The sequence below is a fragment of the Acanthisitta chloris genome, unplaced genomic scaffold (assembly GCF_000695815.1).
Source record: "Acanthisitta chloris isolate BGI_N310 unplaced genomic scaffold, ASM69581v1 scaffold7028, whole genome shotgun sequence".
Classification (NCBI taxonomy): Eukaryota; Metazoa; Chordata; class Aves; order Passeriformes; family Acanthisittidae; genus Acanthisitta; species Acanthisitta chloris.
Genome location: NW_008687660.1, coordinates 26,438 through 41,234, shown reverse-complemented (window position 1 = coordinate 41,234; position 14,797 = coordinate 26,438). Strand labels below are relative to the sequence as shown.

The window sequence follows — 14,797 nt, the reverse complement described above, 5'->3', positions numbered from 1 at the left end:
GATATAAAAGGCAATACAGTCAATTCCCACTCCTGCGAAAACCAAGACTGACTTAGAAGTGAAAAATATGTTTCCATTTTATTGAATGGGAGGTCTCTCTAGGTCACCTCAAGGTCTCTTCTGAGGCTGTATGGTAAGAGCTCTCATGACGTCTGCATAATAACCTACAGTGGAAAAACATAAAAACCAGGTTCAACTGTTGGTGCAGGCACTCCTCCAACCTTCACAAAACCCAAACACTCTGTCCTCTGTCTAAAATATTACTTGTATCTAGATATAAACGTGCTGCACTGACAAATCTCAGCCCATTCACACACTATGATTATTTGCAATTACAAGGCTATCATCAGCAACTGTGTGAGGGTTTGGGTTTGCTTGAGAGTTTTTTAGCAGATGAAGAACCTGATTTTTTTTGGAGTAATCTGAAGTGTGTGAGTGATACGAAATTTGAAATTATTGATCTAAAATGGTACTAGTTATTATATGGAATCCTAAGTCAATTTAGGAAAGTAGCCCCCAACATTTTAAATTTAAGTGTTCAGTGAATGTGATCATATGACTTTTATTTCCTACTCCAGTGAATTTAAGGAAGATCAGGAACCCTTTTGTTGCAACAACCTTGATTGACTATATGTATCAGAAAACATTCAAATTAAAGCATTTTAAAAAAAATCTAAATAATCAATCCCCTTGAATGATCACCGCTCCAGCTTCCAATTTGAAGAATTACTTGTATTCAGAAAATTACTCAGAATAAAGTCAATACTAAAATCAACCAAACAAAAAAAGCACAGAGAAAAAAAAAACAAAAGCCAAACTCAAAAATCAAACCCACTTAGAAACATGAGAATTTAGTAAGACAACATATAAATTAAAGTAAACTGCCATTTATGTAAATCTATAACTAGAGAAAGCAAGATAGGTCTAACTTTCTTGCATGTGTTGCTGTTTGTGAATTATTCACTCAGACCTAAAGAGGAAATTAAAATTCCTGAGTTCTCATATTGAAATGAACAATCTTCTACTGTTAAGTGAAAATATGTTCACTGTGGAAGAATTGCCTTCTGCACAGAAGGTTAGTTTAATGTTTTGGCAATCGAAATAAAATATTCCAAGTGGTTATTGCTGTACTTGCAAAGAGGGTGCCAATTATATTTGTAATGATGGACTTTGTGTTTTTCTTTTCAAAATCAGACACAGGCATTGAGGCCCAAATGGCTAAGAGTGCAGTTTTGACTTTGGTGTTCTATGGCTTCTTCAGCATTATGTAAAGGAGAAAATTTAAAAATATAATGCTAAAATCCACCCCTTCTCCTCTGAAAAAAAACCCAAAATTATGAGGGCAAACAGTTCTCTGTTTTATCCATTTGTGTTTCACAAAATCCAGCTACAGAAGGTCTGAAAAGAGGGATTCAAATAACCCTAGGGAAACTAATAAAAGCCTTCCACAGGCCATAGAACGTAAAGTTCTCATTCCATGGATGTGAATGACAGAGTTGGATATCAGCATTCAGCAAGACCAGATTTCTACTCAAAGTTCTGATCACATGGCAAACTACAGCTGTATTTGAAAGGGCAGAATTCAGATTTTCATACAAAGTGCTGATTTTGTGAACCAGTTTTCACAGATGAGTCTCTAAGGCCATGCAGAACCAATGCAAATCAAAACAAGGTCTGGATCTGGCTCATAAAACGTAGGACCAGCTTCAAAGCTATTTCTATTCAGAGAACCCACTGGGCTTACTGAACCATTTCTTTTCTTACCTGTATTAATCTAGCTATATTTTAAAGGAAGGATGACTAAAACAAAGAGCCAAAAAGCATGAAAATCAGTCTTCATTGGAGTAATCTGTGCCATCCTGATTTATCCAATGAAACAGTGATTCTAGGAACAGAAATCTTTACTTCTATAGTCTCTTAAATGAAGTTTTACATACATACTTTGTTCGACAGTAATGACTTCTGATACCTTTCAAATCAGTTCACAGATATGTAAATAAAATGATTATTGCAAAGCAATTACCGTGAAACAAGAAGGCCTAGAAGAGCATAAAAAGGCTAGAGAATATTTTTCTAGAAAATAATAATCCAGTAACTACTACAGAACATGCCATAAAATTTAAACCCACTACAGAATGAAAGTGAGTACATATAAAACACTTGTTGCCTGAAGAAAGATGACCTTTTCCTCTGGTCACTATTCCAGAAAATATCAAATAAGCAGCATGTGCAGTACTGGTCTGTACCTCTCCTTTGTTTGAGTGTGCAGTTCTGAACATTACTGCCATAGGTTGCATTGCTTCACCTAGTCCAGTGGCTAACACTTTCAAACAACCAATAGTCTGGTAGATTTGCTTGATTAGGATAAGAATTTCTATATTTTTCATATTTCTTCTCAGAGCTCCTGTATCTACCATTTTCTTTTTCACTTTCTCAGCTGTTTTTGAAACCAAACAGTATGTGCTGGGAAGACATGAGCAGGAAAAAGGCCCAGATCATTTATCTGTCAATGGCTCTTTCATGAAATCCAAGCTCAACTAATGTGAAGGACAAGCTCAATTAGAGGCTTGGGTAGGAAAAAATGCCTATAATTCCCTATATAAGCAGCAGAAAAAGTGCCAAGACCACTAGCAGAAGTATTACCAGTGCATCTGCAGGAAGAGCAAATTTAAGAGGTTTAGATTTTATGATGGAAAAACAAAGTGGTAAGTCTTCCTCATCGCCCTGCACACAAGTAGCTGATCAGCTGTGTGGATTTAGGGCTCCAAGGTACAAATTGAGGCAATGGATTTCTTTGCTCAGCTCTGCTTCAGAACAACTGCCTCATAGCAAAGCCATTTCACTTGACTTTGCACCATTTATCAGGACATAGCACTCAGACAGTAAATTGGATGATTGCATTTACCATTCAGTTTTTAAGGGCTTGATAAAATAGAAAATTATGCTTGGGTTTCACACCTCTCAAATCTGACAAGAGCTTCAGAAGACCCCAGAATGAAATTTTTATGAGCCAGCCATCATCCATGTTTGAATGGAAGCCACTTACTGTCTCACTCAATTTAAGCCTATTGCACTAAAAGGAAACCTCCCATATACATTGGTCAGTCCTTGCCCTCAGGAAACAGCAATTCATTAAGGGAGCTAGACTAATTTTTCAAAGGATATATTCAACACATGTAGTGAATGTGCAATTAAACACCCAATTGAGTATATGAATATTTAGAATTATTTTCCCAAGAGAAAATTAAGCATTCAGGGTTACTGAAGACAACAGGTCTATGTACCGAGGCAAATTGCTCAGAATTCAGTGTTTGAATCAGCAGTAGGACTTCAGGAATTTCCCTATCAATCCAGAAGAGAAAGCAGGAGTAGGAACTACAGCTGGGAATGCAAGTAAATCTGCAAAACAGCAGTGGTTTCTCAAAACATTCAGGGAAAACTGTGTGGCATCAGAAATGTAGAATAATCGATATCTACTTTTGCTCATTAACGTACATGTCCCCTGGTTTACTCTGCTAATAGCACATTTCTCCTTCCATGCAAACAAATCCAGGGGTTTGTAAGCAAAAAGGAAATGAGTAATAACCAGAAGTCCTTTTACTGATGAAACCAAAATGTTAATTACTTGAGAATATTGACAAGTTGTGCTATAATTATGCTTCCTTCCAGACATCAATTGCTTTTCTCCTGCCTCACCCTTTACATATTCTTATTGCTTACAAGAGCAAATTACTTTCTCCCATTTATACTGTAAAAAGTAGAGTGAGATTTCCCTCTTTAATTTACTGCAGTGCACTTGACTAAGGGGATGAGAGAGCAAATTTTTGTCAACTATTTCATACTCATGTGGACAGATACAGACTGGATTTATAAGTGCTCTGGCACTGTTTCACTTTTAGGTGGTACAGGTCACAGTACATCATCCTTCAAATGTTGGATTAAGTAGGAAGCAAATTGACATGCTCAGCTAAAAATTATTCTGGGTAGTAACAGCCTTCTAGGAACTGAACACTAGAGCTCCGTGTGACTTGGTTCCAATCAGGAATACAAAACCACTGCTGGTGTTAGACTGTTTTTTAGTCATTGTCTGGAGATTTCTCAAGTCATTATGATTTCTTGACCTTCTTTCCCATAATAGCTCACACAGAGGGAAAAATTATATCGTAATCAGTACTGTCAATTTTAAGTTTTTTAAGCTATGCTTTAAACTAAGATTACCAATAAAAATTTAAAATAAGACTTCAGAATGAAGAATTAAGAGATAGATCTGTACATAAAGACTTTTTCTTTTTTTTTTTTTAACTCTGTTACATGTCCTCAGTGAACTAGGGGTGTATTTCTGAGTTGACCCAACACAGAATAGGCAGTCTCCAGGCTTCTCTAATTAACAAATCAAGAAAGTATTGTTATCTGCCAAAGCAGGAGGAATATTACTGTGTCTACCAGTTTCATAAATCTGATACACTTTCTGATGAAGAAAGGCCAATGGTCTTTCTTCAAAGCAAACATATTTGTCAGTAATCACTAAAGAGAAAAATAACTTGTGCATCATTCCATCTACAAAATCAGGTAGAGTCAAGCAGTTGACTAAAAGAAGCATTCAAAACACAGAATTAATGAATGTGAAACCTCAATTACATAAACAGTTCTTTGGTATAGACTATTGTACAGCAAGTTTTTTTAAGACCTAGGTAGGATTTTTTCACACAGGAAGTAGAGAAGAAATTAAAAGGGACCCTTCTTTAGGCTGTATGATATCTAAGAGATTAGAGAGGCTGTTTGAGGAAGGAGAAGGCAAAGAACATGAGTACACTAAATCTACTCTCTGGGGGAAGAAAAAAAAAGGATAAAGAATGAAAGCAACTAACTTGAAGGAGAGAATCTCCTATAAATTTAGGGGAGATAAAGGCTAAGGAAAAAAGACCACAAAACAACAAGCAATTCCTTGAAAGCAAAGTCAGAACTAGCATATTTCATACAAATATAATCCGCCTGATTATCAAACTGTGCAACAGCATTTTGAATCCATCAACCTGAATTCCACTTGGATTATTCAAGAGGACCTCTCAGAATTTTGGGAACTGAGATGAGATTTTAAGAGAATGATAAATTAGGAGAAACCTGAGAAACAAGATGCTATTCCAGTGGATGTTACTAAATGATCCTTTCAGATCCAGATCTCCAGTTACAGTTTTATATACTTCTATAACTTTTATTTATACTACTTCTATCTATGGCTTGAATTTTCAAGAAGGGTTTTAGGAGGGGATATAATATCATTAAAAGTCCCACAGCACTCACATGGGAAATGGGCATATAAAGACTTTAGGATCCTTGGAAAAAATTTCATCCAACAAAAAAGAGAAAAACCAACCAAAACCAAACCAACCAATACCCTAGTGTGCTTAATAATGAAATGCATATAAGGTGTTTATGTCCCCTAAGAATCATTTTGTTCAATATAGTTTTTATAAATACATTTATATGAACACATTTTATATATATATATATATATGTACACACATACACACATACATACATTTGTGTATCTATAGGGAGGGAGGAAGGGCTGGAAGAAGAGAGTCCTAGTTAAATGGAGATTTACAATAGAATCTGTAATCTTCACAATTATATGTGCTAGCCATAAAAAGTACCAGAGGGAAAGAAATAAACAATATAGACAGTAGGAAAGTGAAATTACTTTTTTCAAAGTAAACTTATTTAAAACTAACACAGTTATTAAATTGAAGCCTTTTAGCAAATTGCCTTTATTCTGGGAATCTTTAATATTTTCCATTTAGCAAATCCTTATCCGTAAGAGCCTGCCAATAACCTCTGCATAAACATCCAAGCATCCACATCCCTAAACTTTATGACAGTTAGAAAGCAATTTTATGAATATTTATGAAAGCAGTAAATTATTAAAATAAATATAGATATTTACACAGCAGAACAACATCTTCATTTAATGGATGTGGAAAAAATGTTAATATGTGAACATTTTAAAGATGAATTGGTTTGGCCTTCAGGGCTTTTGTTACTCTATTAAAAGTTAATTTAGGACAAAAATTATGGCTTTTTTGTGAATTGCAACCCCTAAAGATTAAATCATGATCAAGACTCACAACATTTTTCAAAAAATGAATCTGTTAATGGTATTTCCAGAGGCTGGATATGAAACCACTGTGCAGTTCTCCCTGAAAAAGTCTCCTCTGGCTTCTTTTATGTGCTCACAGTGGTGACATATATTCAGATGAGCTTTAGGGCAGAGGAGCTGGGTGCTAGTGAGGTGGTTTCAGTCCTTCTGTCACCACACATTTTATATTATTAGAATACATTCTCTACAAACACAGTGGGCAAGTCAAGTTGTTCTTTCTCAAGAAGGTGTACTACATCACTAGTGATTTGCTTTATCCCTAGTGATAAACTTCATCATCTTTCCCCACATTTATAGATCCTTTTGGTTCAAGGACATCAGGAGTCTGCTCTGACCTCCCATGACTGGCTACTCAACCTCACCAGTGATCCCAATAACCTGAGTTCCACCAAAACACAAATTTTCCTTCTAGCCAGAACACTGGGAGACAGTCACTTTCAATCTCAAGGTGTGAGGAAGCAAGTGTTCTACCTTTTTTATGGCAGTTCACTCCACAAGTTGAGCTTCACTTCTGTTCTACATTTGTCTCATTTCAGCTCCCTCCTTAAGAAAGTCTCTTTTCTTTCTTAATCCAGTCCCCTCTTTATTCAGAAACAGTCCAGCTCTTAAAAGTGTCTCAGACTAGTCACAAGATCGCTTTGGGAGTTGTCATAGCAGTTTAATTTTTTTCCTTCTGACAGTTTTTCAGCATTGTGAATCATTCTGGCTAACAAGACCAAAATGACTAGCACCATGGCTATGCCAAGTTAACATGTCATACGAGTTCTCCCTGTGTGCTTCACTGCTCAGTCCGCTGGCTCAGTTCGTGTTGCTGAGGAAATTGTCAATCCAGGTGCTGGGAGTAGTAAATTCCTAAACCTTTCAGTTGCATTTGAAAATTATTCTGTCTTTGTCATACTCAAAATTTCTCCAACCCTTGAAGCATTTCTACCATTCTTTTCTCCCCCTTTTTATATTATTTTTAGAATAGACTAGAGTCTTGCTCCCTAACTGATCTTAGCAGTGCCCTAACAAAGGTAAAACCCCTTTCCTGAACCTCTGTTCCACTCTGATTTATAAATATATATTAATACAATGCTCTTGCTGATACCCTGCTATAAAGGTAGGGTCCGTGTTCTTTCTCTTTATAGCTGTAACTTATGATTTGGCTGTAGTAACATGTTTTTTCTTTGAATAGGTACAGTTTAAGGGATCAAGATGTGTTGGTGTGGCTCTGCCAGAGCTCTGGACATGTGCCCACTGCCATAGCTGCTGCCCCTCTTGCCCTGATCAGATTCTATGTTCTGTTCCAGTGGAATAGAAACACAACCCTCCCAATGAAATCTGAAAAATCATATCCAGTTACAAAAATAACATCAGGTCAGATTTCTACAAATCTTGTCCTCATAAAGCAGCTTAAATTTATGAACCTTGCCAAATTTAATCAGGATTACTCATGTTAAGGACTAAACTGCATATTCTAACAGCACATTAACTTCAGGCTTCTCTGCATACTCCAAATTCGCTGTATATTGCACTTCCAAGTTACTCCAAGCTCTGAACCCTGTCTGTTGCTTTCAGCATGTCTGAAGATATGAGACATAGGCCCAGCCTGAAAGGCTGAAAGTAGAAGCTCCAAATTATTTTCAACCTTCATCCTCCCCCAAATTTATACCCTATCCAATCCCCATAAAGAAACCTAACTAAAAGTATTGTCAGTAATGCAATTATTTTTTTTAAATATCCAAATTTCCACCACTTGGGCTCATTTCTATAAATGATCCCATTGCACATGAAGCTCTTTTTCACCAGCACATCTTTTCTGTTAATGTGATGTAAAGACTAAAGAAATGTTGTTCAGTTTTCATAGTGATTTTTCTGCCAGCAGCAGTTTATTATTTCTTTCAGGTTTTTTCCAATGGACTCGGTATGAAAAGAAAGAACGGTCAAGATTAAAACACCCCACACATTAAAAACACAAATGGGGGAAAAAAGAGAACACACATGAAAAACAGCACTTGGTGATGGAGAGAGAGACAAAATGCATACCCATGGCAAGAGAAAATGCAAGCTGAAAAAGAGACACGATTAGAAACTCTTAAGAAAATGAAACCTTGATGCAGAGTCTATAAAAATAAGACTCAAATCCAGAGTGAGATATTTGTATAATATAAAGTAATAACAATGAGAAAATAAAGAACATTAAAGTATGAAAAATACAAGTGAAATCTAGAAATTAAAAAGAAAACCAGTAAATAAATACATATATATAGCCACAGCTCTGTTATGAACCAGTGTTCCATTTTAATGTGATGTAAAACCAAGCACATGGAAGACAGAGATAAGGAAAATATAGGCAGTGGGAAGTATCTGCTGAAACAGAAATGTGAGACTGAGCAAGTACAGAAACATAAGCATTAAGGGGAAAAAGATACAAAATGTGGATTCAGTAGTGATACTGGGCCCATTTAAACCAGTAGGACTTGCTGTTTAAGGCAATCATTCACTTCAAGTACTCCTTGTGGAAGAAGAATCTATTTCTGATAATCTTTCTACATCTTTTCTCATACTTATGACAAAAGAAAAGCTTACAATTATTTCACTGCCAAAGAGACACAAATTATATTCTAAGAAAGAGGCTAGTTTATAGTCTCAAAAACCAGGGGCAAACTTCCTACCTGAGTGAGAACACAAAATACGTTTGGGGAGTTGTAATTTTAGCTCAGATCCTGAGTATGCATTCACAATCAGTCTCCTCATCACACCACACTTTGGTTCACCCTGTATAATAGACTGAACATGCAAAATGGATTCTTTTGGAGCAGCAGATGCACACCAGAAATGTAGCTAAAGCACCTCAGCCACTAAATAGCTCCCATTTGGGCCAGGCTACAGCCAATCCCCACTAAAAGCTCTTGAGATGAGCCTTGTCCTCAGCACCACTTGCTTTTCCCTACTCCCTCAGGCTGCTCGACTTGCTAATTTAGACATAGGGAGTGCTCACAGGAACACAAATTGGTAAAAAGTCCATCTCGCAGACAGTGCCATTACAGCAAACTTTACATCTTTATCAAATCCCTACTTCATGGGCCCTAATTGCCATTTCATTGGTTTTGTCAGTGGTGAAATGCAATATCAGATCTATTGCTGGAAAGGATGCACAACAGCCAAGTTCCAGCAATGACAACTGACCTTTCATGGGGGTAATTAAATTGCATCTAAATAATTTAAATAAACAGCTAGAGCTACTCAGTTGAAAATGGCATTTTTATTAAGACAAATCTTTTTCCTATAGAAAAAATGTTAAGTGGTTATTTTCTGAACCTGTATTGTAGTCCCAACTGTACTTTCAATGGCCAACAGAGCAGATCCTGATTTGTTTAATTGCAAGATCTGGAGTCACTGTTTTTTTATAATTGCTTTTGTGAATTGGGAATGAATTGTTTAAGTATTTATTGTGCTAGTATATTTCCTGTATTTTCTGAAAGTCAAACCAGCATTTTTGTTTATAAAATATTTGCAACAGAAGGCAGTTACTGGACATTTAGAGTTTAAATGTGGTTTATATGTTGAGTCCATTATCTTTAATGTACAAATGGATTACTGAGCTCCTGCTCTGTGCTCTCTGCCAGTGCTGGAGCTAGAGGAGAAGACAGACACACATGCACCATGTACATCCCTCCCCACATACAATCACAACCAAACAAGGAGGAAGGAAAAGAAAACCATGGAGGCAAAGGCAAATTCTCTGCACAGCAAATGAGTTACAATGTCATTTCTTAAACAAATATGTAAATAGTGTCAGTCCTCCTATAGTGTATGCTGTTGGTGGTTACCTCATAATCCCAGAGCTGGCAGCAACACATCCAAGTGCTGGATGTTGGACACAGCCCAGGAGGGCTGGAAAGACCCACAGAAGCCTGAGGCCAGGTAAGCACAGACTGTGCTTTGCCTTCTCTCACAGTGTGCTCAAACTACAGCCCCTAAACTAAGTACTATGTGCAATTATGCAGAAACAAAAGATTTCAGTGTAGTGTTCTAGGTACATTTTTAGCAGACACAGATCCAACTATTCTTGATCTCAGTTGCCTTTTTCTTCCCGTATGCTTTATTATTTCTTTCAGGGTTTTCTTTACTTGTCAAGAGGCTTATAGTACACCCAGAGAAAATATGGGGCATTGCAAGATATGCAACAAAATAAATAACTGTAATGCATAAAGAGCACTGCAGAGCAAAGTGGTGAGTATTAAGGAAGAATGTGAATGCCAGTAAGTCCTGACTTATTGGGATAGAATAGGAAAGACTTTGTTTTGGAATTTTGAAACTGAAAAAAACAACAACCTCACCCAACAAATGAATAATTCTGCAAATGTGTAACTAGCTTTTGACTAACCTTATAAAGCAAAGGTGATTGTCCTAGCTTCAAAAGTGCAATTTTTTTGGTCACGTTTGTAATGGCTTGAATCCGGATCAGGTCTTCCATGGTCCCATACTGTACATCAACAAGCTCTGCCTGCAACAAGAAGACAAAGTTCAGGCTATACCTACAACAATACATCATTGAGGACACTCCTTCCACAGAAACAAATTGTTTGCATAAGTACAAGCACTTGAGCAGAGTCCTGCAATTACCTTAACCCCAGTTCTAATCAGCAATACTGGTAATAGCAAAGAGCTTGAGAGTTCAATCTGACAGATAATTCTTTTGCAGCTTTAATTCACAATTCATCAGCTGTGGTAAAATCTTTTTTATTATTTTCCCCCCCAGTGGTTATAAGTGATATTGTTTCTGATGAGAATTTTACCCCGTTAGCCACAGGAATTTATTTAAAACCACACAAAATATACTAACTCACTTCTGTTTATTTTCTTAAAAGGAATCAGAGTCTTGTAAAGCATTTCAGGAAATGAGTGAGTGATTATACTGATCACTTATGAAAATACACAGGTAATACAAATTTCACCAATATACAGTTTTATTATGTGGTCTCACATGTCTCCTGAGCAGCCTTATCTATCTACTGAAGTAATTTTTTATAATCCATCAGTTAACCAAACATTATACTCAGATAACCATACTGATAACAGACTATGCTCTGACATGTAAACTTTTCTAGAGTCATTTCTAACTAAAAATGTTTAGAGCATGAAGATCCTCAGCTCTTCAGAGAGGAAGAAAATGCAAGAAAATATAGTATAGTTCTAAGTTATTATTAGATATCAAGCACTGGCAGTGCTGAAAAAATATTTCAAGACACATTTTCAAGGATTTTTTTTAAAGATATATCATTCAAGAATGACCGAGGGCATTTTCCTCAGATATTTATAGCAATAAATCCTGGTGAAGAAAAAACATGAGGATAATCAGTCTCGTACATTACTATTTTAGGATGTTATGATGCTCTCAGGACACTGACGAGGTCATTCTGGAACCTCTAAATCCCTACACAATGTTCACATAAAACACAAGTCCAAAATGGCACAAGAATATTACATGAGTCTTTCAAAATTGAAATAAGATGAGCAGTACAAGATGGAAAAGTTTGTCTTTCAGTATAGTTTGGTAAATTAAGTATGGATTCATTGCTGAAGGCAACAGTCCTGGTTTTGGGTATCTCCACACACACTGCTTCAATCTAGCAACAGTTGTTCTGGATCTGTAGGATGTGTGAAATTTTACTAGATTCCTGAACAATGATATTTTGGGAAAGTATTTACCCTTATAAAACCATATCTGAATATTTTGTCTGAGTTTGCATCTTGACATTTAAGTTGAAACCATACAAAAATATTGCCAACCTTCCTTCTGAATATTTTGTCTGAGTTTGCATCTCGACATTTAAGTTGAAATCATACAAAAATATTGCCAACCTTCCCGTGTTATTAAATGTATTCTTCTAAACTTTTAAGATAACAAGTTTCCAAGTCTGTCCTCAGTGCTGTATAAAGCAAGTATTTGGCAAGCCAGAGTTATAAGACACTTTGGAACAAGCAAGCATCAGGTTTAACATGAAATACTGAAATGGAAGAACAGAAAATCTTGCACTTCATACTATTTCTTCTGAAATATATGGGGGTTCTGATATCTAAAGTACTTGAAAACTATTCAGTAAGAAAGTTCAAGTGCTGACTACAGGCTGAAATCCAATATAAATATTTTCCTCCATGACCATTGTATTTGAAAAGTAGGATAAAATCAAGTCAAAAAGATTTTATGCAGGTGGAAGGTATTTTGTATTTTACCTAATCTAACGGCTCCGGTTATAGAGTTAAACTCAGGTGAGGAAAGGCTATGAACTAGGGTACTTCCTTAAGGTCACACAGTTTTTATTTCATTCTGTAGATATCATCTTTATTATAATTTGTACCTACAGATGTGTCAATAGATATACTTTAGTGCAATAATTACTAGCATGTCAGACGTTTTATGGCTTTGGAAGTTATGGGAGGTTATATCTAGGTTGATTTCTAGACATACTTCTATCTAATTCCTTTGGACCCAATGCCCTTCCCACTTAGCCTACCAAAGCAAAAATCAGAGCTTTCATCATTGGTATGAAAGAAACTACACAGAATTTTCCTGAGGCAAAATCAATACACAAAGATACAACATAATAAAGTATCAAGCCATTTGCTTCTCCTGTATGCCTGTGTGAAAATGAGATCCCTGCCCATCTACATTCATGTGCTGCTTCTCTGCACATCACTTTTGCTAGCTGCTTCTCCAGAGTGCTATCCACCACTCTGTAAACAACAAAACTACATGTTTGCACAATTATTAATGCATTTAGCGACTGCCCTTGGATGTTCTTTGTTAATTTATGGATGCAAACTGCCTCTTCAAGAACTGCTCACTGGTCTTTTCCAGGCAACATATGAGCTCAACAAGAGAGAGGCAGAATAAAAGGCCCTGCAAAAGCACAGCTCATTTTTTAATTATGTGAGAACCAGAACTTGACTCCCTGCTGCTCCAAACACTCTGCAAATGATGTTCTGTGCTTCAAATGTTATAAAGTAAGCATCAATACCAAAGTTCTTGAATACATTCATATATTGAGAGCACATGTAAGAATTCATTATCTAATGAATGAGCAGTTGGATATAATATAACAGAGCTACATGTGCTTCTATCACACATCTTCCACATGAAGGACAGATATGTCAAAACTCAATATATGAGAAGGTTTTATTTTGTATTTGCCTGAAAATAAGTATGACCTAAACATCCTGTAATTCTCCAGCTTTAGGGTTACTTGACACATATATTTCACTGTAACTTTGAAGTAGTTCTCATCACAAATCTTTGACCTCTGATTTCATCTTTTGGGGAACCGTGGGTAAAAACATTGCAAATGTCTACCAAAGTAGGTGATCACAGTCTGGCAACATCATGCATAGCCAAAAAGCCAGGGGATTGTCCAGGTAATCTTAGATCTAACTTCATCTAAAATTGCAAAAATAAAAATGGAAATAATTCCCTGGCTAAAAGAAGTCAATAACCCACTGGAGAGTTTAGAACAAAGCTGTAACATCTTGGCAATACAACTCAGAAACTGACAGGTACACAAGAAGTTATGAAAACAGTTTTAAAAATTATTCCTTTAGTTTAGTAGAATTTGTAATAAAAGCAAAATATTTTGTGCTACTTAATAACAAAATCCCATCAAATACAGTACAGCCACACTAGCTCAGAGTAGTCAGTTTTGTTTTTATTAAATAGGCTGGGGCTCAACTAATTGGACTCCTTACTTCTAGCATTAAATAAAATGTTGAAAAAAATATCTTCAAAATAATGGTGAAGAATTCTATTGAATCTTCTCAGTAATCCACTTGGAAATTGACAGACCATTTATGCTCCACGAAGGTCTATTTTAGTCACAACATTCCTAATGCCTCAAAAAATGAAGGTCACATTTCCTATTATTTTTTCTTTACTTTTTTAAAGAAATACTTATAATATGACATAATTCTCATCTTACACATGATAGCTTCTAAAAAAGCAGACTACACCAGCCCAAACTACCCATATTTTGATAAAGTGCTTTCCTATGGTAGCATAATTCTGTTCAAAAACAAAAGACAACTCATCCTTTTATCAGGTTCTGAAAAAGAGCACTTGTCTACTTGGTTTAGATATGCAACAGTAAATCCTCTTACCCTCAAACTGGGAAACTGCTAAAGAATGAGTTGTTTTATCCGTCTGAATTAGGTACTTACTCCTTGAATTGTTTCATGCTATGCTGTTTGAAAGATATGACTATTTAGGAACAAATTGTGATGTGCATTATGGAGTTCAGTAGTATTCCCTCATGCATGAAATGAAGTAGGGGTAGGTAATAAACCAAACATTTTTAGGGAAAGTAATTATTTTATGTTAGACTTATTATTAGTTTCTAAGTCCCAAGATGATGCTCAATGACTTGTAAACATTCTGTCTTAAAAATTCTAGAAAAATCCCCCCCAAAAAAAAAAGACAAACACTCTGAAAATGCCACAATCAAGACAGTTAAGGATTTTTTCCCCAATTCCTTCTATTTGTCTCCAAATGGAACAGAACAAGACAGCACACTTCAGTCACAGATGACAAAGAGTAAAGCAAGTCTTGAAAAGGAGAAGTATGACTAACTGTATGAAGCAGGTGGCAGCTGGGATCCTGAAGAT

At 36.1% G+C, this 14,797-nt stretch overlaps 1 protein-coding gene across 1 annotated transcript in view; it reads right to left on the bottom strand.

Annotated features, from left to right (window-relative positions):
• NAALADL2 (N-acetylated alpha-linked acidic dipeptidase-like 2) overlaps positions 1–14,797 on the bottom strand; it is a gene marked incomplete at its 5' end in the record, with an annotated part of 192,889 nt that overhangs the window by 160,515 nt on the left and 17,577 nt on the right. The window contains one exon of the mRNA XM_009080703.1: positions 10,530–10,649. Coding sequence (XP_009078951.1) covers positions 10,530–10,649 — 120 coding nt within the window. The remainder of the gene's footprint in view (positions 1–10,529; positions 10,650–14,797) is intronic.